Raw genomic sequence first — 27,429 nt, 5'->3', positions numbered from 1 at the left:
AAAATCTTCATGACTTAGAGGTACAAAACTGTTCCTAAGGACACTAAAAATATGAACCATAAAACAATTATAAATTGTACTTCACAAAAGTACAAACTTCTGCTCTTTGAAAGATAATAGTTACAAACAGAAAGACAAACCACAAAATGGAAGGAAATATTCATATTGCTCATATCTGACAATGTGCTGGTATCCAAAATATCCATAACTGAATTTTAAAAAGAATTCATAAGAAGATATATGAATGGTCAATACCCTAACTGAAACCACAGTGATACACTACTAATCATCCATTAGAATGACTAAAATTTTTTAAAAAACAATCTATACCAAGTGCTGTCAAGGATGTGAGCAATTGGATCTCTCCTAAACTACTGGTGGGAATGTAAAAATGGTATATATTTAGATAACAGTTTGATAGTTTCTTAATACAGTAAACACACACTTATCAGCAATTTCAGTACAGGGTATCAACCTGAGAGAAATGAAAATCCATTCACATAAAATTTGTACAAGAATGTATGGGTAAAACCATAAAGCAAGGATGGAGGCACAAGAAAACACTGCTTGCCTCCTTGCACAACCACACCAAAGTTACAAGTAAACTACAGAATAACCCTCATTCTGAACTGTCAGAAGTCAAGCTGAAAGGAAATCTACAACCACAGAATTAAAGAAACCACAATATGACTGGTAGGAGGGGTAGAGACATGGAACGGGCTAGTGCCATACCAACATGTGGCAGATAAAAATCAGAAGAGATATCTCAGGATCAAAGGATCCCAGCCTTACACCAGGCTCCAAGCTCATGGTTCCAGTGCCGGGAAAAGAAGTCTCCCTAACTTTTGGCTATAAAACCAGCAGAGATTGAGGCAGTGGAAGATAGAAACTGCTGGACTCCCTGGCATATCCCCTTAAAGGGACCATTCACAGACTTATTCAGACTTACTCCCTCTGAGCTCCAGCACAGGGGCAGCATATGAAAGGCATCAGACACATATGGGGAGGAACCAAACTGTCCAGCACCAGGGAGAAAGCTGGGGGGACACTTTCCTCCAGACAGAAGTATTGGCAGATGCCATTGTTTATTTTCTGAACTCTCCTCCAATGGAGCCACAGAGTCTGAGGGCAGTATATCTGAAACTCCATCAACCTGGCTCAGTTTGCCTAACCCTGGTAATTCTCTGAGGCCTTCCCCTACCCAAATTTTGGGCTCACCCAAGCAGCTTCTAGTGGCATTTCCAGTGAATAGCTTGTCTTGGTGCATGCTTCAGATTTTCCTAATTTTTCTCACACAGCAGCATCTGTCTTCAGCAAGCCTGATACACCTTGCTAAGTTGTCCCAGGCCCATCACTAGCAGTAACTGGCATTGGTTTACAGCTTGGCCTCTCCTGGGAACCTCCAAGCCCAGAACAGCCATTTGCAGATCTCTTTGTAGCTTACACTGTGTTACTCCAGACAGAACACTGACCATGGCAAATTTGGTTGTACCAATCAAGGCTCAACTACAACAGGAAGGTATACACAGTCCCCATAGTGGTTGCACCTTGAGTACCCAGCTTAGGTAATAGGGGAGGCTATGCCACTAGACCCTGGACACCTACTACATCAGGCTACTCTACCAAGACTAGGAGATGTAATATGTCTACCTAATACACAGAAACAAATACAGGGAGGCTTCCAAAGTGAGGAGACAAAGATACATGTCCCCAATGAAAAAACAGAACAAAATTCCAGAAAAAAAGGAAGCAAGCTACTAGATGCAGAGTTTATAACACTAGTTATAAGGATGCTCTGTGAACTTAGTGTGAACTTCAACATCATAAAAAGGAGTATGAAATCTTTAAAAAAGAACTAGTCAGAAATGAAAGACAAACAAATTAAAATAAAGAACAATTTACAGGAAATCAACAGTAAAGTGGATGAAACTAACAATCAAATCAGAGATTGGAAATACAAGGAAGCACAAAACACCCAATCAGAACATGGAGAAAAAAATCCAAAAAAATGAGGATAGCGTGAGGAGCCTCAGGGTCACCTTCAACTGTACCAACATTCACATCATGGGGGTGCCAGAAAGAGAAGAGAGAAAGCATGAAATTCAAACTTGGTGAAGGAAGTAGACATACAAGTCCAGAAAGCACAGAGAGTCCCAAACAAGATGAACTCAAAGAGACCCACATCAAGCCTCCTCATAATTAAAATGCCGAAGGTTAGAGACAAAGAGAGGATCTAAAAGCAGCAAGAGACAAGCAGTTGTTTACCAACAAGGGAACTCCAATAACACTGTCAGCTGATTTCTCAAAAGAGACTTTGTAAGCTAGAAGGAATTGGCAAGAAACATTCAAAGTGATGAAAATCAAGGACCTACAACCAAGATTGCTCTACCCAGCAAAGCTATCATTTATAATCAAAGGACAGGTAAAGAATATCTCAGACAAGAAGAAACTAAAGGGTACATGATCACCAAATATGCATTATATGAAATGTTAATGGGTCTTCTTGAAGAAGAAGAAGTAGAAGAAAGAAAAAGAAATAGAAAAAAAAGAAGACAACCACCACCAATAAAATGGTAACAAATACATATCTATCAATAACTGAATCTAAAAAACAAAATAAATAAGTAGAACGGAAACAGAATCATAGAACATTTTGATGGTTGCCAGATGGGAGGGGGGCATCAGAGCAATGGGGAAAAAGATGAAGGAATTAAGAAGTATAAATTGGTGGTTACAGAATAGTCATGGGAATGTAAAGTACAGTACAGGAAATAGAATAGCCAAAGAACACATATGCATGACCAATGGACATAGACAATGGTGTAGGGATTGCCAGAAGGGGTAGATTGAGGAATGGATCAAGCAGGGCAAGGGGGCGGGGGAAACTAGGACAATTGTAATTGAATAATGAGTAAAATATAATTAAAAAATAAACAAAATAAATGGAATGGGTTTACATACACTAAAAATAAATTTCAAAAACATCATTGACTAAAAAATAATAAAATATATCATAAAGCACATAAATATGTAACAACTACAACTCATTTATACTTAAAAATAGATCAAATACTATATCATAAACTGGTAAGAGCATCCAGATTTCTATAAACAAAAAATTTACATTTTGAAGTGAAACTGAATTATTTACAGTTAAATTTATAGTAATAATATATTTGATGCATGCACTGACAAGCAGTGCCCACAGTGTCATGGATCAGACATGAGACAAATTCACATGGACTACCGAGTCCTGGGGAGGAAAAGGGCCGGCAAGGCTACTCCCTCAAGGGAGGAGAGGCTCAGAACAGCCTTGCCACCCTTTCAAGGGGAGAGCAGCTTGGAGCAGCTGGGCAACTCTCTCAAAGGGAGAGAGAGCACCCCAACCCTTGCCTAGTCAGGCTTTTATTGGGATTTTTGCACAGGAGTTCAGATATAGCTTATTAATCATCGTCAAGCAGTAAACAGTAGATAGTATATAAAGAACCATTAGGGTTTTTTCTAAATCAGGGCCTGTCAGCTAAAGGGCTACAGAACTTTGGGAATATAAACTCTTCTGCTCGGGCCCTTATCATCTAACTAAAAGCATTCTTAAACAAAGCAGGTCTCACATGGTTTCACATATTCTTTCTCAGGCCTAATTACCCAGGGAGCCCATCATTCCCAGCCTTCCCCATCATAGGCTTTTAGGCTTAAGTGGATTAGAGCCAGGAAGCGCTTCTCCCAGAGGACATGGGGACTAGGCTATGTTATAGTAGGGGGGGACCCCGATGAGGGCCTATCACTCCCTCCTTGTTGCAGCCCCACCCCAGTCCTGCCATGTGATGGCCTCCCAAGTGATAGAGTGTGGCTTAGGTTTCCCCCTCAGGGGGTCCTATCCGTCACCAACTTCCTATCATGCTTTGGGGGCAGGGGGATGAAGCAGGGGCAGCATCTGCTGCCAGAGACAAGCCTTGTCTCCGCAGTGGCTCGCATTCCAGAGGTCCCACACTCAGCCTTAAATGGTTGCAATTCCTGAAACCAGGCAGAGCAGTTCCCAACATATATCTAAATACTTATAAATTTTCTTCAACATTACTATCTCAATGAATCTTATTCACACTTACAGGGTACACATATTTAAAATGTTTCTGAGCAAGGTATAGAGTAAAAACAGCACTCATTTGGGAAAAGTAGATTTAATACCCACTAGAACCAATCTATAATATTTTTAATATATATTCTATCACATATACACAAATCACTGCCATATGGATCTTAACATTTGGACTGCCTGCAAAGTTGTTAATGATCCAAAGGACCAGATGCTCTAAGCTTATTAATCATTAAAAAGTTGATGATATCCTTTCATGCCACATGAAGGAATTTTTCGTACTACTGTATGATCTTTCTACATATTTGACATAATCACTGGGTCTGTCTATTCATTATTTCATATAATCAAAACCAGATTTTATAACTAATTATTCTTTGTTTTTAATTTAGTCATAAAAGTATACTCAATATTATTGGTTATATTGAAAACAATGCATCCTAAAAGCTCTTTTTGTCACCAAAAATTTGGTTATTAATGTTCTGTCCTCAGCAATATAAACTTGTCAATATTCCTACAAAACACTGAAACAATATTGCCTAAAATGTTTTCCTGGGAAGCAAATAAGATAAAAATTAAATAGCTTTGAAAACTCTGAACTGCCACACAAATGATAAGGATTATCACTGTGTTTTCATAAGTAAAAAAAGTGTCAATATTATTTTAAAAATATAAGGACAGAACTTATGAGAAAGAAACATATACTGCACACCACATTAAGGAGAAATAACCAGCCTCTTTTATCTACTTCTCCTGTTTTCCTTTACTTTTCTTAAAACATTAGTTATAAACTATAATCTAAAGGAGGTACTAATCAGTGCTATGGAGTTAAAAGGAGTTTAATTCCAAACACTAAAAAATTAGCAATAGTTGAGGCTGATTTGAAAATATATTAAGAATACCAGTATGATCTGGTTCTCTGAAGCCTATTAGAATTTTCAAATACAGGTTAAGGCCCTCCAAATCTCTAACTAGCTTTCTGACTACCCCTATATGTCTTTTAAAGGTTGAGTACTGTAAAACAGCAGACAAAATTAAAGCAGTAATCAAAAAACTCCCAACACACAAAAGCCCTGAACTGAATGGTTTCACAGGAGAATTTTACAAACCATTTAAGGATGAGGTAACTCCTACCCTTCTCAGATTATTCCAAAAAATCCAAGAAGATAGAAGACTCCCAAACTCTTTTAATGAAGCCAGCATCATCCTAATCCAAAAATCAGATAATAACATAACAAAGAAAGAAAACTTCAGGCCAATATTTCTGATGAACATAGATGCTAAAATCTTCAACAAAATATTGGCAAACCACATTCAGCAATATGTTAAAAAGATCATGCACCATGATCAAGTGGGATTCATCCCAGGGATGCAAGGATGGTATAGTATTCACAAATCAATAAACATAATACATCACATAAACAAAATGAAAGACAAAAATCACATGATCATACCAACAAAAGTGGGAAAAGCATTTGATAAGGTACATCACCCATTTATGATGAAAACACTCAGCAAACTTGGAATACAGGGAACATTCCTCAACATAATAAAAGCCATATATGAGAGGCCTATAGCCAACATCATACTCAATGGGCAAATCTTAAATCTTTCCCACTAGGGTCAGGAACAAGATAAGGATGCCCACTTTCACCAATTCTATTCAACATAGTATTGGATATCCCAGCCACAGCAATCAGACAAGAAAAAGAAATGAAAGGCATCCAAATTGGAAAGGAAGAAACAAAACTTTCATTGTTTGCAGATGACAAAATAGTATACATAGAAAATCTTTTAGATTTCACCAAAAAACTGCTGGACCTAACAAGTGAACTTGGCAAAGCAGTGAGATCCAGAGTCAATATTCATAAATCAAAGGCAGTTTTGTATGCCAACAATAAAATATCAGAAACAGAAATCAGGAAAAAAAATCTCATTTCATATAACAACAAGAAAAATAAAGTACCTAGGAATAAACCTAACCAAAGAGATAAAAGACCTACACTCAGAAAACTACACAACACTAAAGAAAGAAATTCAGGAAGACACTAACAAATGGAAGCAGGTACCATGCTAATAGATTGGAATAATTAACATCATCAAAATGTCCATACTACCCAAAGCAATTTATAGAGTCAACAAAATCCCTATTAAAGTACCAATGACATATTTCACAGATATAGAACAAACATTTCAGAAATTTATATGGAACTATAAATGACCCCGAATAGCTGCAGCAATTTTGAGAAAGAAGAACAAAGTAGGAGGGATCACAATACCTGATATCAAACTGTATTACAAGGCCACTGTAATCAAAACAGCCTGGTACTGGCAAAAGAACAGATACATAGACCAATGAAACAGAATACAGAATTGAGAAATAAACCCAAGTCTCTATGTCAGTTAATACTTGACAGAGGGAAAAGAAGCATAAAATGGACTAAAAATAGCCCCTTCAACAAATAACATTAGGAGATCTGGATGGCTACATGCAAAAAAAATGAAACTCAATCACCAACTTACACAATACACACACAAAAATTCAAGATAGATAAAAGACTTAAATATAAGCCATGACACCATGNGGAACTATAAATGACCCCGAATAGCTGCAGCAATTTTGAGAAAGAAGAACAAAGTAGGAGGGATCACAATACCTGATATCAAACTGTATTACAAAGCCACTGTAATCAAAACAGCCTGGTACTGGCAAAAGAACAGATACATAGACCAATGAAACAGAATATAGAATTGAGAAATAAACCCAAGTCTCTATGTCAGTTAATATTTGACAGAGGGAAAAGAAGCATAAAATGGACTAAAAATAGCCCCTTCAACAAATGACATTAGGAGATCTGGATGGCTACATGCAAAAAAAATGAAACTCAATCACCAACTTACACAATACACACACAAAAATTCAAGATAGATAAAAGACTTAAATATAAGCCATGACACCATGAAAGTCCTAGAGGAAAGCATAGGCAGAAAAATCTCGGATATTCCATGCACCAATATTTTTGCCAATAAGTCCCCTAGAGCAAGAGACATAAAGGAAAGGGTAAAGAAATGGGACCTCTCCAGCCCTGGCTGGTGTAGCTCAGTGGATTGAGTGTGAGCCTGTGAAGCAAAGGGTCACTGGTTCGATTCCCAGTCAGGGCACATGCCTGGGTTGCAGGCCAGGTTCCCAGAAGGGGACACACAGGAGGCAGCCAAACACTGACGTTTCTCTCCCACTCTTTCTCCTTCCCTTCCCCTCTCTCTAAAAATAAATAAATAAAATATTTTTAAAAAAAAGAAAAGAAATGGGTCCTCTCCAAATTAAAAAGCTTCTGCATGGCTAAAGAAAACAGCATTACAATGAAAAGATAACCAACTACATGGAAAAACATATTTGCCAATAATACCTTGGACAAGGGTTTGATCTCCAAAGTATATGAAGAACTCACACAACTCTACTTGCAGGTGGGGGGGGGGGCCGGGCCAGGGCAGGGAATATAAAACAGAAAACTGTACTTGAATAAGAATTAAATAAATTTTTAAAAAAATTTTTAAAAACTCTACTCCAGGAACACACACAAAAAAAAACAATCAAAAAATGGGCAAAAGACTTGAACAGACACTTCTCCAAGAAGGACATATGGAGGGTCCAGAAACAGACACTTCTCCAAGAAGGACATATGGAGGGTCCAGAAACATATGAAAAGATGCTCAACTTCCCTAGCCAGCAGAGAGGTGCAAATTAAAACCACAATGAGATACCACTGCACACTGGTCAGAATGGCCATCATAATCAAATCAACAAACAACAAGTGTTGGAGAGGATGTGGAGAAAAGGGAACCCTAGTGCACTGTTGGTGGGAATGCAGACTGGTGCAGCCACTGTGGAAAACAGTAGGGAATTCCCTCAAAAAACTAAAAATGGAGCTGCCTTTTGACCAGGCAATTCCACTGCTGGGATTATATCCTAAGAACTCTGAAACACCAATCCAAAAGAACCTATGCCCCTCAATGTTCAGAGCAGTACAATTTACAATAGCCAAGTGCTGGAAGCAACCTAAATGCCCATCAGTAAAGAATGGATCAAGAACTATGGTACATTTACAAAATAGAATACTATACAGCAGAAAGAAAGGAGTCTTACTCTTTGCAACAGCATGGATGGAACTGGAAAGCATTATGCTAAGTGAAATAAGCCAGGCAGTGAAGGACAAATACCATATGATCTCACCTTTAACTGGAACCTAATCAACAACACAAACAAGCAAGTAGAATATAACCAGAGACATTGAAATTAAGAACAGTTTGACAGTAACCAGAGGGGAAGTGGGAGGAGGTGAAGTGGGGAGGGGAAGAGGGGAAGGGTTTTCAGGAACAACTATAAAGGATACATGGACAAAACCAAAGTGGGGTGGCAGCACGGGAGGGAGGTGAGGATGACTGGGGTGGGATGGGGAGTAAATGCATGATGCATGCACCAGCCTGCAGTGCCCATGGCGTCATGGGTGAGGTATGAGACAAATTCATATGGACTACTGAGTCCTGTTGAGGAAAAGGGACAGCATGGCTACTCTCTCAGGGGATAGCACTGACTCTTGCCTAGACAGGCTTTTATTGGGTTTCAATTGGAACAGAAATACAGGTACAGCTCATTAATCATTGTCACACAGTAAGGATCAAACAATAGATAGCATACAAAGAACTATTAGGGCTTCTTCTGAGTCAGGGTCTATCAGTAAAAGGCTACAAAACTTTGAGAAACAAACTTGTTTCCTGCTCGGGCCTTTATCATTTAACTAAGAGTATTCTTAGCAAGGCAAGCTTCACAGGATTTTACATATTTTTTCTCAAGCCTGATCACCTGAGGAGCCCACCCTTTCCAGCACAGGGCTGCACCACCCTCAGTCATTGTTTCAGGCTTAGGTCAGGCAGAGGAGGCAAGATAGCCAAGAAATTTTAGGAGACTTCTTGTTGACAGAATGAGGACTCAGGCTTTGTCAAAGCTGAGGGGTGAGGGTCCATCACCCCCTTTCTCCATAGAACCCCAAGTCCTTCCCTGGGGCCTCCATGTGACCATCCCTGTCTTAGGTCATTCCCCCCTGGGAAAATCTTACCTGTCATTGGCTAACTGATCAAGCATTGGGGGCCAGTTATGAAAAAAGGAGCAAAAGTGGTGCTCCTGCCAGGGAGCTAAGCTTTGTCTCCTTAGTGGCTTATGGTCTGACGGTCACTCACTCAGAGTGGGGTTTACAGCTCATGGGGGGTTTTAGTGATGGGGTTTTAGTCATGGGGGATTTACAGCTCCTGAAACCAGGCAGGGCAGTTCCCAACAAATGCAGACAATTGTAACTGAACAACAATTAAGCAATTAAAAAATAAAAATAAATAAAAGTTCAGTATTGTAAACTATACATATTATCATTATGAAAATTAAATATCATTAAAAATAAAATTGAGTTCCCCAGAAATACTTTAAAAAGTTATGATGTACAAGTAAAAGAAATAATAGAATCTCTACCATTTTAATCATGACATAATCTTATCTACTAATGAATATCTTAAATTCAGTCAAGTGAAATTGAAGAGTGAAGGAGAAACAACATTTTGCCTTAAAATATAACATGTATGTTAGATAATTTTTGAACACCAAAACCTCTAGATATCCTTATTTTTTAAGATTTTTAACTGTTATTCTATTACAGTTATCCCAATTTTTCCCTTCTCTCCTCAACCCATTCCACCCCACCCCCAGCCAATCCTCACACCATTGCTGATGTTTAGAATTATAGCCAACATCTTTCAATGTACACCATTAGTGTCTATATTAAATTTGGGGTTACTTAAGGCAAGAATAAATAATTTGATTTAAAAGACATGAAACAATCACCAGATACCACTTTATGCCCTCATATTACCAAAAGTAAACGATAAAAAACAATGATAATATAACAGCTGGGGCTGTTGAGCGTATGAGATCACAGATACTTCCAAAGACTGTTAGTGGAGGCTAATCTGGCAGTAACTTCAGACCTAAAATTAACTTCTAGGAATGAAATAAAAATTCTCACATGTTCAAAAAGCTAAAGTGTTCAAAGATGTTCGCTAAAATATAGCCATAACAACCTGAATGTTCAGTGAAAGTAATGGTTACATGAATTATACTTATAAGCAGTACTGACATAGAAGATCCACGAAATAATGTCAAGTACAAAAAAGAAGCTCTAGAGTAATATCTCTAAATGGGAGCCATTTTGTAATACATGTTTATGTAGCAGAAATAAAATATTTTTGTTTGTTTTGTAACCAGCTGCCATTCAGGGTTCTGCCGGTATGTAGGAAAATTCCTTGAACAAAATGTGGTACATAAAAAGACAGTGAATCAGGGGCTTTTCTGGTGAAGAAGATGGCACAGATGTAGGCAGGCCCATCACCAAGTGGCCCCAGGCCTGGCATTAGCAGCAGCAAGCTTCGGTTCACAACTTGGTTTCACCTGGGCACCTCCAAGAATGGCTGAAACAAGAAATACTGCCCATACCAACTGCTGTCAAGGATATGAAGAAACAGAATTTCTTATAAACTACCAATGAAAATGCAAAGTGGTACAACCATTTTCAAAAACAGTTTGGCAGTTTTCCAAAGTTCAACACATGCCTATCATGTGATTCCAGGGATTCCACTCCTAAATGAAAGCAAAAGAAAAGAAAGCATATGCCCATACAAATATTTTTAATAAATGTTAATAGATACTTTATTTGTAATAGCCAAATCCTGAAAACAATCTAAATGATCATCAACAGATTCACAGGTAAACAAAGTGCAGTACATCCACACAATAAAATACTACTGGGCAATAAGAAGGAATGAAGTTATGACTCACCCAAGAAAAGTGAATTTCAAAATAATTATTCTGAGTGGAAGAATTCATACTGCACCAAAAATATATAATATATGGTTTTATTCAAATAAAATTCTAGAAAATGTGGAGAGGAAGGAGTAAATGAATAGTGACAGAAATAGAATTATAGGTTGCCTAAAAATGGGGGAAGAATGGGAAGAAAGGGTTACAAAGCTCAAGTAGCTTTGGTAAGTGATGGATATATGTTATCTTCATGGTAGGGATGGTTTCACAGCTACATGCACATGTCAAGACTTGACAAACCATACCCTTTAAACATGTGTAGTTTATTGCATGAAAGTTAAAAATAAAAGAAAAAGGACTATACATTGTCAAAATTATACAAAGCAATGACACATGAAATTTTAACAGGTTTTATGAGGAGAAAGATAAATGTGTGGAGATTATTCATATAGGCATTTATTCACCAGAATAATCCAAACAATGGAACTGTGGTGACAGTGTGTTTATTGGGCTACTGATGACAAGTCAACAATATCAGAATAGACCAGTTCACTATCCTGTGGGCAGGATGATGTGAATGACAAAGAACAATTTAAAAATTACCTTTGGAGACTATGTAGCAACCATTAAGTAGGAGATACTCCAACATGGTGCAAAAAGAGAAATTCAGAGGGAAAAACAAGGACAGGTAGACCAAATGAAATTCTATATCATGCTCTTCTTTTTTATCTACAGATAGTACTATAACAAATTTTTATGGAAAGTTATCTTACTATATATTTCTAAAAGATCAACAAGAAATTCCAGGTAGATCAAAGTTTCAATTTAGTTTATTACTGACTGATTGCTTTTGTCATTCATTTCTCAGTAAAATTTCTGTACATTGAAGGACAAAATCAACAGTAAAAAGGCAACTGGTTTCTTTTCTTCCCGTTTCCAGTTCTGCACATAAAGAGCTTGGAAAGTTGCCACTCATCCTAACAATGACTTAAAAAAGGCTCAAAAAGCTTTTTGGGGGATGACAATGAATATGCATTATAATCCCATTTTCCTTTTCAGGGGGCATGTCTCCAAATTAAGTCATAAAGATTTGTCCTACTTCAGGCTGCTCTAACAAGATAGCACGGATTAGCTGTCTATCATCATCTTCTGGGAATTCTGTTGTTATGAGACTTAAATAGGACATGTAGAGCTCAGCTAGTAACAATGTATGGTATGGTATAAAGTGGTACTAGACTTATGGGATCGCTTCATACATTATGCAAATGTCTGACCACTATGCCGTGCGCCTGAAACTGAAAATATTATATTGGTTGTCTATTGTAATTAAAATATTTTAGAAAATATTTTTTTAAAAAAGAAACCTAGAGCTCAGATTTTAAATCACCAGTATTGGAAATAATACTCTCTGAATATTTTCAGGGTTCTGCATACTCAGGGCCTTTTGGGCCCAGAGCACTGGCCCACTGGTTAAAGGATGTTTGAATGGGGCACATGCATTAGAAGTGAATGTATATGTGTTACTGTATTGTATACGAGCACAGAAAAAATTTGGAGACAAACACAACATACTCATAATTCTAAACACCTGAAGGTTCGAGGTGGAACGTGTAGTTACGGGGTTACCGGGAAGGGAAGCAAAAGCAAGCTAACTTCTACCTGAAACATTGACTCGTTTCAACAGTTGATAGGCCTCATATCACCATGCACACCAGGAATCATCAGTTTCCCTCTCCTGCTTCTAATGTAAAATATTTCGTTCATGAAATTATATCTTTTCATGGATTTAATGAGTTGTCCAATAAGTACAAAGGATGTGTAGACCATAATAAAAGTTTCTATGCATAATATCATGTTAGCTGATAATTACCACTTAGATATGGGTGTGTGCAACTATTTCTAATCTCTCATAAGAAAGGCATATAAAATATATCTAAAAGTTATGTAGGCAAGTGTAATTTAAAATAACAAAAATTAAGCCTATTTAATGAATTCCCAGAGATAAAACACTTGAAAAACATGCTGGTATGGCATTAGATGCTTAGCCAAATTGCAGCCAATTTTCCAAAGCAGCTCCACCCATTCTCAACATGTCTCCATAAAACATCTTCTCTGTCTTTCTCTATGATTAAAATTAGAGGTTAGTCTTAACCTCTTAATATCAACATCACATTTGATATAGAAACTTTAAAAATATACATTATAACTCTTTACTGGTTCCACCACTTAATAGGTGTATGACCTTGGGTAAGTCATACTTAACATTTCTGTACCTCGGTTTCTGCTTCTACAAAATAGAACTCATAAAAATACCTACCTTATGAAATTTGTTATGACAATAAAATGACTTAACATTTGTATTTAAAAAGTGACTGGCATAATAACCACTATAAGAATGTTTGGAAAAGTAAATCAAATTAAATTAAATTAATGGAGAACAGATTAACAGGTTTTTGACTCCTGAAAATATATCTAGCATTTGGTACTCAGGGAATCTTAAGCACTGCTCTCAAATTTGAGCTTTATTTTGTACTCAAGGCCTCCAGTTTTTTTCTCCTCACATCTTTTTTGCTGAGTATTAAAAAATCTAATAGTCAATAAACAAACAAACAAAACATAAAATGAACTTCATCAAAATTAAAAGCACTTCAAGAAACAATCTAGAAAGTGAAAAAGACTCACAGAATGGGTGAAAATAATTGCAAGTCGTATATCTAATTAGGAGCTGTTCTACAGATCACTTACAACTCAGCAATAAAAAGAAAAATAACTAGATTTAAAAATCAGCAAAGGATTTGAAAGCTATTTCATCAAAGAAGATACACAAATGACTAAGTATGTAAAAAGACACTCAATATCATCAGTCACTAGGGAAACACAAATCAAAACCACAATGAGCCCTGGCCATTGTGGCCCAGTTACTTGGTTGAGCATCATCATGCAAACTGGAAGGTCACAGGTTTGCTTCCCAATCAGAACACATACCTAGGTTGGAAGTTCAGTTCCCAGTCAGGGTGTGTATGAAAGGCAACTGCTCAATGTTGCTCTCTCACATCGATGTTTTTCTCTCTCTCTTCCTCCCCTCCCTTCCTCAGTCTCTAAAACCAATAAGCACGTCCTTGAGGATTAAAAATAAAAAACACCAAACAATGAAATATCACTTCGTACCCACCAGGATGGCCATAATTAAAAACAATAAGGGACATAACTAATGTTGGCCGGGATAGGGAGAAATTGGATCATTCTATACTGCATTTACATTCTGTAAATGTAAAACAGTGTAGCTGATTTGAAAAACAGTTTGGCAGTTCCTCACAAAAGTTAAATATAGAAGTCCTACATGACCCAACAATTCTAATCCTAGGTATGTTCCAAAAAGAACTGGAAACAGGTGTCACACAGCAACTTGGACACAGATATTTATAAAAGCACTATTTGCAATAGCCCCAAAGCAGAAACAAACCAAATGTCCACCAATGGATGAATGGTAAAATATGGTGTGTGCATATAACAGTATATTAACCATAAAAAATGAATTTCTGATATCTGCTACAACACAGATGAACTCTCATACAAAGGTCCAAAGACTTAATCACCAATACAGTAAGCCTCTGGCATTCCATATTTTACATTCAACTGTTCTGACTTGGCCCTAAGGACACCGCAGTTTTAGAACATGAGGTATGTATTTTGCTGCGGTGCTAATTTAAAGCATACTTATTGTAAGGTACAGTACAGAAGTCACTTAACAAATAGTAAAAATAGGCTATTCAGTATCCCTATCTCAACGAGGCTCTATGGGTTCCATATTCTAGTTCTCCAGAATCTTTTACATACTCTAAGTCCAAAAAAAAAATCCTTCTTGGGGGAAAAGGTCATTTAAAAGTATGCCAATCCCCTATAGAATTGTATGCCTGAAATCTATATAATTTTATTAACCGATGTCACCCCAATAAATTCAATAATTTTTTATTTATTTATCTTTAGAGGGAAAGGGAAGGAGAGAGGGAGAGAAATGTCAATGTATGGTTGCCTCTTGTGCGTCCCCTGCTGGGAACTGGCCTGCAACCCAGGCATGTGCCCTGACTGGGAATCAAACCTCGATCCTTTGGTTCACAGGCCCATGCTCAATCCACTGAGCTGCACCAGCCAGGAAATTCAATAATTTTTTTTAAAGTATGCCAATTCCCAATGCTGGTAATAGAAGAAAACAAAACTAAAGTTTTGGATAAAATCAAAAGGCTAATCTGAAGAAAATGAAAACACTGACTTAAAAAGATATGTACAAGCCCACTCTCATGTTCACTACAGCATTATTTAAAATAGCCAGATATGGAAGCAACCTAAGTGTCCACAGATGAATGCATGAAAAGGAGGGAGATTTTGTTATTTTTAAAAACAGGAGGAAAATCTTGAAGGCACTGTGCTAAGTGAAATAAATCAAAGAAAAACAAATATTATATGATATCACTTATATTTGGAATCTAAAACCAAACTGAAACAAACAAAAAACAAGCTCATTGACACACACAATAGATTGGTGGTTAAAAAAGGCTGGGGTTAGGGGTAGGCAAAATGGGTGAAGAGGGATTAAAGGGACAAAGTCCTACTTTTAAAATAAGTAAGTTTTGGGGATCTAAGAATAGTGACTATGGTTAATAATACAGTATTATATATTTTACAGTTGCTAAGGGAGTAGATCTTAAAAGTTCTCATCACAAGAAAAAATGATAACTATGTATGGTGATGATTTTAACTAGACTTATTTAGAGATTATTTTGCAATATATGCAAATATTGAAATATTATGCTATATAACCAAACCAAAAATAATGTTATATTTCAATTATAATTCAATTAAAAATTAAAAGAATGATAAATTTGAATTTTCAATAGATTAGATATATAACATAAACCAGCTTGTTACAGTTCTACATAGACACAAGAAAAAGTTTTCAGGGAAATGTCTCAGCCAGTGAGTGTTCCCAGCAGTGTTCTGCTTTTCAAGTGAGAAATTGAGCTTTAAGTGGAAGTTTAAAATAGAGTAGAATAAGGAAATGCAAATACTCACTAAAACGAGTTTATGAAGAAAGCCAAGAGCCTCTACAGACTTTTCCCTATTCGCCTTGGATTGACTCCTAACAAATGCCAAGAGTCTCCTGAGGAAATTCCTCTCAGGGAAGACATTCACTGCCATGTGGTCTGGATGTATTAGAAATCCAGATTAAAACGAGGCCAAGAAATGGGTTTGTATTATAGTTCTTTCATTCTTTAATTATGTAAGTTTGAAGTTTGAACAAACATATATTTTTCTGTAAAGAAATCCATATTTGAATTTTAACTCTTATTTCTGGTTTTTTCTGCTATTTTCTCTCATGCATATGGAACAAAATTTTCATACTACTACAGAAATTGAATGCATCAACGAAACTAAGTAACAGCTATGATAAATTTAGGCAAAAAGCAGGTATATGGATATATTCATATTGAGAGTATGGTAAAAATGACTAATTATATTTAGAAATGAAATCTCATTAACTTAAATTATACTATTTGTATATTTGGGAAACTTAGACAAGAACTGACCTAAATCTTCATTTTATACTTTTATTTTTTACTTGGTGAACAAGAGTTTAAGAGAATTATTAAAATACTTATATAGAAGCAATCCAAGTGCCCATCAATAAACAAGTAGGTTAAAAAAAAGTTGTGGTGTATTTATATAATGAAATACTATGCACCCATAAAAAAGAAGAAACTCTTACCCTTTGCAACAGCATAGATGGACCTGGAGAGCATTGTGCTAAGTGAAATAAGCTAGTCAGAGAAAGCCAAATACCATATGATCTCACTTGTATGTGGAATCTAATAAACAAAATAAGTTGATAAACAAAATAGAAATAGAAGCATAAATACATGGAACAGACTGACAGCTGTCAGAGGAAAGGGGTGTGAGGGAACTGGATGGAAGAAGGTGAAAAGACTAGTCAAAGAACATATATGCATGGCCCACAGACACAGACAGCAATGTGATGATGGGCAGAGGGAAGGCGGTGAAGGAGCAGGATGGCGGTGAGCAAAGGTGGGGGAGGAATGGGAACACCTATAATAGTGTCAACAAAAAAAAATAAAGTTAAAAATAAATTAACTAATTTTAAGAAATACTACTGGTTTACCTGTTTGGGCCGTGGGAACAAGGAATTCTTATAAAAGGTGTCCTTAGCCTGGCTCCACGTGCCATCAATGACAATGCCTGTGGAAGGATAAATAGGAGACTCTAATACAACTTCTTCCAAGTTGGCAGCTTCAGCCCCTGAATTTAATAATAATGTACCAGACTTTTGAAAAACCCTTGAAAGTTCACAATCTCTGGAAGAATTTTTAAGAAATCTTTTTAACCTCGTAAGTTAACAAAAGTTTTAATATTCTTGTTGAACTTCATTCAAAAATCCAGATAAAAAATACATATCAAAGCATTTTGGGACTGGAGATGTAACAATAAATGGGATAGCCTCTGTGTACAAGAAACAAAACAAGCTTGAGGGGAAAGGAGACAAATTAAAGAGCCACTTAAAAGAAAATAAGCAGCATCTCCTTCAAACCAGTAAAAGGCATCTACAAAAATGTCCTGCTGATACCATATTTCACAATGTTCTTTGAGACTGAGATCAAGGTAAATATGTTGTCTTTCACCACTTCTAATATACCTGGGACTGAAGGCCCCAATTATTGCAAAAAGGCAAGAAAAAAATGTTATAAACATGTGAAAGGAAGAAGTATCAATGACTCTATTTGCATATAATAGTGATACTTACATAGAAAGTCCTAGGGAATCTACAAAACAATTTCTACAACTTAAAAATCAATTTAGAAAAAAAATCAATTTAGAAAATCACTGGATGGATATGCAGTTGATACATAAAACCAATTGTTTTCATACATAATAGAGGCAAAAACTTAAAAGCAAGTATTTTTTAATTCTATTTACAAAGGACACCAAAAGTAATGTCTCATAATCATTTCCCTATGGTCATACCACATACTCTAGAAAAAACAAATTAATAATTGCCAGATTAATGTTAAATCAATAAACTTAATGAGCTTTAGTTAAAAATCCATCAGTGTATAATAATTTACTGAGTAAGCACTATGTTAGTCACTGTGGGAAAAAGACTGAACTAGCTAGTATAGTGGGCTCAAATAGGATGAGCTACTTGAAAAAGTATCAAACTTCTCATCCTCATGCACATTCATGGAGGAGTTAGACAGCCATATATATTCCAACTTTACCACCATAGATACTCATCACTTTTGCAACAAAATAACCGAGGTCCAAGTTGGCAGATTAGGTGGAAGAGGTTCCACCTATATATATCACACACACCCAAGAATGATAGAGAAACTATCATTATAAAGAGTGTAAGGGGTGTCACAGTATAAATGACGTGGCTGCTTCCCATGTGATGAGCTCTGAACCTCATTTCCATGCTCAACAAAAGGACAAAATTCCCAATAGCAGCACCAAGCCCAGAGCAAATTTCTCCTCTATGGGCAAGGCAACACAAAATCTACAACAGAAAACTCCATATGAGAAAACTGTGACTAATCAACAGTTCTAGAGAACAGAAAAAATGATTATACAAAGTTCTAACATGATGTTATTTTCATAACATGAAGCTAAATTATAAAGGAAGCTAAAATAACACAGGAAGGAAAAAGCTTGGTCAATTCCCTAGGCTTCATACTAGAACAAGTCTTACTTTGCATTTTCATAAGTAAACTGAAAAAAGAAATTTCCATATATTTAAGAGACATTAAATTTTACATCTAAAAATACATTTAACTATGCAGATAGGATTAAAATAATTTGTGAAGGCTTTATGAATGGACAGAAAAGCAACAAAGGTGATTCAAAGGTATAAAAAGTCTTGTAGAAAAAGATTAATATATATAACACATATTTGCACCTATTTATGATAACGGGTTATGTAATAGAATGTGAGATAAGATCTGAGAGCACTATAGATCTGTCAATGAAGATATCAGCTAATGGCTGCTGTATAATAGCCATATCAACCATCAAAATACTGGGTCTCATCAAAAAGAATATTTTCAATATGGCAAAAATAGGTGTTTTATCCTTTTTTAAAATTTAATTCTTGTTTAAGTACAGTTTTCTGTGTTATATTCCCAGCCCTCCCTCCCAGTGCTCTGCACCTCCCTCCCATTTCCACCCCCACCTTAGTTATTGTCCATGTGTCCTTTATACTTGTTCATGTGAGTCCTTCCCCTTTTCCCCTGTGACTCTCTCCCCTCTCCCCTCTGGACCCGGTCAGCCTGTTCTGTATTTCAGTGTCTTTGGTTACATTTTGCTTGCTTGTTGGTTTTGTTGTTTAGATTCCTGTTAACAGTGATATAATATGGTGTTTGTCTTTCAACACCTGGCTTATTTTGCTCAGCATAATGCTTTCTAGCTCCATCCATGATGTTGCAAAAGGTAGGAGCTCCTTCTTCCTTTCTGCTCCATAGAATTCCATTGTGTAAATGTACCATAGCTTTTTGATCCAGTCGTTTACCGATGGGCATCTAGGTTGCTTCCAACTCTTGGCTATCGTAAATTGTGCTGCTATGAACATCGGGGTGCCTAGGTTCTTTTGGTTGGTGCTTCAGGGTTCTTAGGATATACTCCCAACAGTGGAATTGCTGGGTCAAAAGGCACGTTCTTTTTAATTTTCTTAGAAAATTCCATACTGTTTTCCATAGTGGTTGTACCAGTCTGCAATCCCACCAAAAGTGAACTAGAGTTCCCTTTCCCCGCAACCTCTCCAGCACTTGTTGTTTCTTTGTTTATGATGGCCATTCTGACTGGTTTTAAGTGGTATCTCATTGTGGTTTTAATTTGCATCTCTCTGATAGCTAGCAATATTGAGCATCTTTCCATGTATCTCTGGATCCTGGGTATGTCCTCCTTGGAGAAGTGTCTGTTCAAGTCCTTTGCCTATTTTTTAATTGGGTTAGTTGTCTTCTTAGAGTGGAGTCGTGTGAGTTCTTTGTATATTTTGGAGATTAAACCTTTGTCTGAGGTATCATTGGAAAATATGTTTTCCCAAGCTGTTGCTTCTCTTTGTATCTTGATACTGTTTTCCTTAGCCATGCAAAAGCTTTTAAGTTTGATGAGATCCCATTTGTTTATTCTTTCCTTCATGTCCCTTGCTCTAGGGGACGTATCAGTAAAAATATTGCTGTGTGGAATATCTGAGATTTTCCTGCCAATGCTCTCCTCTAGGGCTTTAATGGTTTCCTGGCTTATATTTAAGTCTTTTATCCACCTTGAAGTTATTTTGGTATGGTGTAAGTTGGTGCTCGAGTTTCATTTTTTTGCATGTAGCTGTCCAGTTCTCCCAACACCATTTGTTGAAGAGGCTATCTTTACTCCATTTTATGTTACTGCCCCCTTTGTTAATATTAATTAACTGTAGAGATTTGTTTTATCCTTAAAAAATACATATGGTGTGCCTATAACCACAATACTAAATATAGTACTAGTTAGTCACTGCATCTTAAGAACGTTTTAATGGGTTAGAAATAGATATATGTTTATTTATATAAATGTTTATCATAGATAACATTAAAAAAAGGTAAACTAAAACTAATACAAGTACCCTACCATCCTGAACAAAAATGAAATGAACAGTAAATATACATGCCCTTTTAAGCTCAATATTTATATATTAGTACAGAATTCAGGTAAAGGCATCATTCCTTCATTTACTCCATTTTGGTCTGCTTGGGGAGGTGTTTTGTTTATGTTTTTCTTTGTCTTGTATTATTTTGAGAGAAAAGGCAGAAGTTAAACTTTTTGACTACTTAACAATGTATTGTGTTCTAAGTCTAAAGAATAAGCTTCAAAAGGTCATTTTTTTTAAGATCTGTGTAGAAAAGGTTATTTTAAATTACCTTTCTTCACTGAAGCAACGACCAGTCTTGACTTTATTCTTGTCCTGGGGGAGGCATGCTGCTAGTACAGGAACTGTCTGAGACAGTTGGCTTTCCTTCAATTAAAAAATTAATTAAAATATAGATTTCCTTTGTTAAATCTATTTTTATTACATCTTAATTAAAATATAGATTTACTGATCAAAACAAGATTATAAGAAGTCATAGTTAAAATAATGAAAATGGAAATTCCCAGTATATATCTTCCAGTATGTAAACTGGAAGATCACTGCTTAGATCTTTCTGCCCAGAAAGCAAGGAAGTGTTCAGAAAAACAAAACAATGAGGCATGTTCATGGCACACAGAAGCCGATCGTAAAGAGCTCTCAATGGCCCAACTGGAACAACTTGAGCAACAAAGTAATCTAGTATTCAGATCATAATCCAAAGTATAAAACAAATATAGGTTCTGAGTGATATAAACAAATAAACAGGAGAATAAAGACAGATCTTCCTTATAGAAGAATTCCAAGGAATAGCACATATTACTTACTGTACTTTAGGAATATCATTTTCCTAGCAAAATAATACGTGAAACAATAATGTTACATATGAATTTACTAAAATAGTTACAAATGGATTTATAATTAAATTATTTGTTTATAACAGAAAGAGAACGTATTGTGCAGCACGTCCCCCTCCCCCCACCAGAGCTGTGCTGGGCCTGCAAGTCCTGGGTGAGCCGTGGGTGCTGGGCTCTCTTCCACAGGTGGGGGTTTGTTATGGTGCTCAAAAATAAGGCCTACTTTAAGAGGTACCAAGTAAAACTTAGAAGACAAGAAGAAAGAAAAACTTATTTTTATGCCTAGAAACTCTTGGTAACCAGGGTAATGATAAGTACAACACACCCAAACACAGGATGATGAGTACAACACACACTATCACAGGATGATAGTTCATGTTGCCACCAACAAAAATAAAATTTGTCAGTTTGCTTATGCCCATATGGAAGGAGATACGATAGTGTGGGAGGAACTCCAGCCTGCAGAATTCCTCCCATCTACCACGGATGAGAAATAAGTCAACCTGGACACAATCTTGTTATTCTGGTAGGAAAGGGAGTGGGGATTCCCTCCAGTGGGGAATGCCCTGAGCCCTTTTCCCAAATGGCTTCTATTAGGAATGGTATGTGTAGGTGTATACAGCAAACCTGAATAGCTCATCAATCAATGTCAAAAGGTTGTAGTCATACAAAAACAGGTATTATCTGTAGATAACAATTGAAGGCACACAGAGATCTGTCACAGGTCAGGGTCTGTTAGTCATGCTGATGCCAAAGGGTCTTTAAGACGTGTTTCATGAAATAAGGAGTTTATTCCTTGTGCCTTGAACTTAAGCATCAGAGGATAGAACTTAAGAGTAGGCTTCAAAGGATACAATGTATTTATCAAGCCTGATTCCCACAGGAAACTGTCGTGTTAGAGTCGGGTCATGTCTGCCACCTGTATTACCTGGTTTTCCAGGGAGACTTTCAGAGCCTGCTCTTGTGGGGCTGCAATCTCCAAAACCACACAGCATCATCCCCAACATGATAGTTACATTCATGAACTCCCGAAGTACAGTGTGAATGATGACCTGACAAATTATGCTCCAGCACATTGCACTGGCCCGATGCAGGTCTGCAGGCTTCTTGGTATTAAGGGCATGCTCATTATCTTTGAAGGCCAAGTGGAGGTGACTGAGATGAATACAATGTGAAAAGTACTGATGGTCACCCTGGTGCCTGCACCTGCTATTTGGAGGTACACCTTGCCAGAACTACTGGAAATAATGTTTTGGGGTCCCTGGAGAAAGCTGTGGATGGAGACTTGTCTATCCTTCACAGTACCAAATGATTCCCTGGTTACAATTCAGAAAGCAAGGAATTCAATGCAGAAATATATTGGAAGCACATCATGAATCAAAAGGTTGCAAATTATAGGCATTACCTAATGGAAGAAGACGAAAATGCTCATAAGAAACAATTCTCTCAGTACATAAAGAACAAGACAACTTCAGACACCATGGAGGAGATGTGTAAGAAAGCTCATGCTGCTATACGAGAGAATCCAGTCTATGAAAGAAGCCTAAGAAAAAAGTTGAAAATAAGAGGTGGGACTATCTCAAAATGCCTCTTGCCCAGAAGAAAGATTAGGTAGCTCAGAAAAAGCTTCTTGGAGCTCAGGAATGGGCTACTGAGAGTTCATAAACCGAACCACAATTTTCTGTAAGGATTTTTCAGATAAAGACAACAATAAACTAATGGACCAAGTGGCAAAAAACAAAACAAAAAATGGTTGTGGTAACAGTATTCAACAACCACAAATACACACATGCATACACATACATGCACCCTTTAGGGACATTCTTGTGTGTCCTTCTCTGGCTCCTGGGTTCTGGGAGCGTTGGTTAAAGTAATATATGAAAAATAGATTTAAAGATGCTAAGAGTACATTCATCTACCTAATAAAAAATTAAAAACAGGAGATTAATAATTTGCTGGGATTAAAACAAAAAGAACACAAAGCATGCTGGAGTTCCAAGGAAGTGTGGAAAGAGCAACTCGGAGCAGCTAATACATAAAAGGAACTAGAAGACAGGTGAGATGGGGCATTTGAGAACGTTTTACACTATTTCACACTATTTTCTTACCTCCAGACCAACACTAGAAGACTTTGACACATACTCAAATCACTTTTCAAACTTTTATCAAAATAACACATCTACATATGTCAAATTAAATAGTGCCAAAACATTTATAATGTTCCTTGACACACTCCCCTATACCACTTTCAGAGGCAATCACTTTTCTTCTTCTCGTTATACCTTCTGGAGTTATCTCCATATCTCTAAAGAATATGTGTGTTCTGCTATTTCTCACTTTGTCAATTTTATAATTTATCAATCATCTACAAACTATCATCATAACAGCTAACTTTAATGTATATAATTCAAAGTGCATTTATATGTAGTCATGTACATATAATTTACTGTTTACATAAAGAAGTGTATCTTTTAACATGTCCATTTTACTAATGACAAAGCTGAAGAAACAGAAGTTAGTTAACTTACCCAGGGTTACAGTTTACATAGTTATTATACATTTAAACTCAAGCAGTCTGGTTCCTGAGCCGTTACTCTTAACTATTGGCCTTTATAACTACAGGCTCCGTAATACCAATACCATAAATGAGGATTCAGCTTTCTGACATGACTTCTTACATTCATATCTTCAGATACTTTTGGTTAAATCAATAAACAGTGTTTTCATCATTATGGTTACATACACATTGTCCACAAAAGGCCAAGCAGTTTAACATAATATCACTTTCCTGTAAATCTTTTTGTTATTTTTGAGAGAACTGTTTTGTTTGTTATCCTTAAATAATTTATATATATACATATATGTATATATATGTGTATGTATATATATATACACACACACACTCTTTGAAATGCTCCATCACATCACCTCCGTATCATTCATGGCACTAAGTCTCCTTAACATAACCACCTCCCATAACCACCCATAACCACCTCCTGGAGCCTATCCAAATGGTTCTCAGTCACACTTTGGAGGGAGTCATCAAATTGGTATATTATTTTATTGAAAATAGTGTGCTGAGATTAGGCACAAGGCAGTCTAGTGTTACTGAAATAGATAAAAGACTGAAAAAGTCCTTGGCTGATAAGGAAAACAATATGGATGCACTGTATACACATAAAATACATTTGGAGCACACAGTTATGGAATGATTATTTAAACTGTGAGTTAACCAGGAAGGGAGGGAGGGAGGAATTAAAAACATTAAAGTTGCTACAAATCAATGAAAACACCTATGCTATAAAAGCCATCTTATGTCTGGTACCGCATAATAAGAAGAAGACATCATATTATGTACTCTGAAAAATTGTAATAGCATTCACCACCTAAAGTTAAGTTTTACCCAAAACTGTTATGGCCAGTAAGCTGTTATTTTATGTAAATTTGACCTTCACAGTGTTTTAAGTTTAAATGCAACAAAATAATGCTAGTGACCAACCTGTCACAATTCTGACCAAAATATGTTGTTGTTAACACTGAAAAAAAGTTTGCCCAATAAATGGAATATTTAACAATTTGAAAGTAAAGAATAAGTGTTTCATCATTTGGAAAAGGAAAAAAGACGGATCAGCATCTTTTACATCTTTGTTCAAATCTTCAAGTGGTATAGGCTTCAGAATTTTTTTTTAAAAAATCAGTCCTTTGCCCTGGCAGATGTGGCTCAGTTAGTAGGAGCATCATCAAATAACTGGAAGGTTGCAGGTTAATCCCAAGCAGGGCACATACCTAAATGTGGGTTCAATCCCCAGTCCAGGCACAGACACATGTGGTTGCTAGTCTGGACTGTGCAATTTCCGGTCCAGGCACATATAGGAGGCAATTGATAAATTCTTCTCTCTGGCATCAATGTTTTCCTCTCTCCTTCCCTCTCTGTTTCTAAAAACAATGAAAAACAAAAATGTCCTCAGGAGAATTTTTTAAAAACTAGTCCTTTAATAACCTGGTTTAATCTATGATGTTGTGAGTTCCAAATGCTGGAACAGTCACTGAACCCACTTGGCACCATGCAACGACTAGTTTTGTTTTAAAATAATTTTTGGTTGTCTATAACTTCCTTCCCTCCCCTCTTCGTTACTACAATTAATAAAGAGTTACAAATATATATATATACATATATATATATACACATATACTTCCTAATATAGGAAAGTATTAGTTAAAAACTTTTTATATACAACACATTCTATAAAATGTACATATTTTCTTTCATGGGGCTACAGTCTCAGAAACCATACACAGCAGTCCCCAACATGAAAGGGCCCCAGGCGATAGCTGACCTTGGCCTGCATGTCCCAAGAAACCCCAGAACCAACACACCCAGTGGCCAGATTCAGACCACACCAGAGCACCACTCAACCACCACCACACCACAAATGACACACCCAAAGGGCATACTCAGCAGGCACCAGAGCCCGGCTAAAGCAAATCCTGCTTCGTAGGGTCAGCCCCTACAGAAAAGCCCTCCCACTGTGGTAATGGCCAGAACTTACAACCAGTCAGCCTGAGGATCAGTCTGTCTGACTGACATGTCAACAGCAATCAAGGCCCGATACAACAGGAGGGCACACACAATCCACACAGGAGACTAACCTAGAAACCCAGCCCAGGTGACCAGGGAGACTGCACCACTGGGCCCCAAGGGACACTTACCACATAAGGCCACTTTGCCTAGACCAGGATATGTGGCAGCTCTAGACAATACCCAAAAAGAAACACAGGGAGGCTGCCAAAAGGAAAGAGAAAGAAACATGTGCCAAGTGAAAGAACAGAACGAAACTCCAGAAAAAAGAACTAAACAAAATGGAGACAATCTACAGAGTGTAGAATTTAAAAAACTGGTTATAAGAAATGCTCAATGATCTCAGTGAGAACTTCAACAAGAAGACAGGAAACATAAAAATGGAGATAGAACCCATCTCATGGTTGGATTATGAAAATGAAAACATATATGGTATGCCCTAAAACTATAAGTGAATTTTATATGAAATGCAAAATATAGAAAAAGGAGATAAGAAAAAAAATTGGATCATAATAGCCTGTAAGTTAGAAACGATCCAAAGTGGTTTCCCTTAAAAACCCCTAAAACCTGACTGCCTTCCATTTGCCTGCCTTTAACTTTGGAGAAAACATTCAGCCTGGACTCCTTCCAAGGTTACAGTCTTGCCCCATCCCCAAAGGTCTGCCATTCATCAAGACAAATGCTAACGCTGAGACTTCCTAGGAATGAGCCTTCCTAGCACCATGGGACCTCATTATCCAACCAAAAGACTGGTCATCAATGCATCCTTTGGATTAATTTATGACCAAAAGGGGATGTGTGGACAAAAAGGAGCCACATACAAAACCTGATAAGCTCAGGGGAGGCCTATGTGGCAGGTCTACAAATCAGAGACTTAAAGAAACTACATAAAATGGTCTGAAATCAAAACTTTTTAAATAAAAGCAATTCATGGTGGGTAGCCATGTCCTAAGATAGAATTTCCCTGACAAAGTCAATCTTTACCTTAATTGAGCCTGGCTATTATCTTTTCGCAACTATGATAACATATTTATGGAATGTCAAGTTAACTTCCCCTTTTCTGAACCACTCAGGAACAACCATGCACCAGAGCAGAGACCACAAATCCCCTCATTATTATTGGAGACCACAAATCCACTCATTTTATTGTTATCACAATAATTATTGACTTAACCACCATGTACCTACCTACATAAAAGAAATATGTGTCTATCATTTTACTTTTTACCCAATCCCAGAGATTTCCCTGCTTTGCTTTTCCCGACTCCCCAATCTACCACCAACAGATTTCATGTAACCCCCTTATGCCTCCTCCTTTGACCGTACATACTGTATAAACAAAAGGTGAAAAACTACCACTTTCCAGAGCACTTTCTCCAT

At 36.8% G+C, this 27,429-nt stretch overlaps 1 protein-coding gene and 1 pseudogene across 1 annotated transcript in view; one reads left to right on the top strand and one right to left on the bottom strand.

The window, feature by feature from the left end:
• The window catches only part of DTWD2 (DTW motif tRNA-uridine aminocarboxypropyltransferase 2), a 95,659-nt gene that overhangs the window by 24,963 nt on the left and 43,267 nt on the right, over window positions 1-27,429 (bottom strand). Inside the window, 2 exon segments of the mRNA XM_037029263.1 lie at window positions 17,128-17,320; window positions 20,909-21,003. Coding sequence (XP_036885158.1) covers window positions 17,128-17,320; window positions 20,909-21,003 — 288 coding nt within the window.
• Window positions 21,130-23,135, top strand: LOC118974612 (60S ribosomal protein L5-like; annotated as a pseudogene).

This window comes from Sturnira hondurensis, unplaced genomic scaffold, assembly GCF_014824575.4.
Source record: "Sturnira hondurensis isolate 20B ecotype Veracruz unplaced genomic scaffold, ASM1482457v3 Scaffold0001509, whole genome shotgun sequence".
NCBI classification, from domain to species: domain Eukaryota; kingdom Metazoa; phylum Chordata; class Mammalia; order Chiroptera; family Phyllostomidae; genus Sturnira; species Sturnira hondurensis.
Note: the sequence above shows the minus strand (reverse complement) of the source record. Positions and strands in the feature narration are given on the sequence as shown.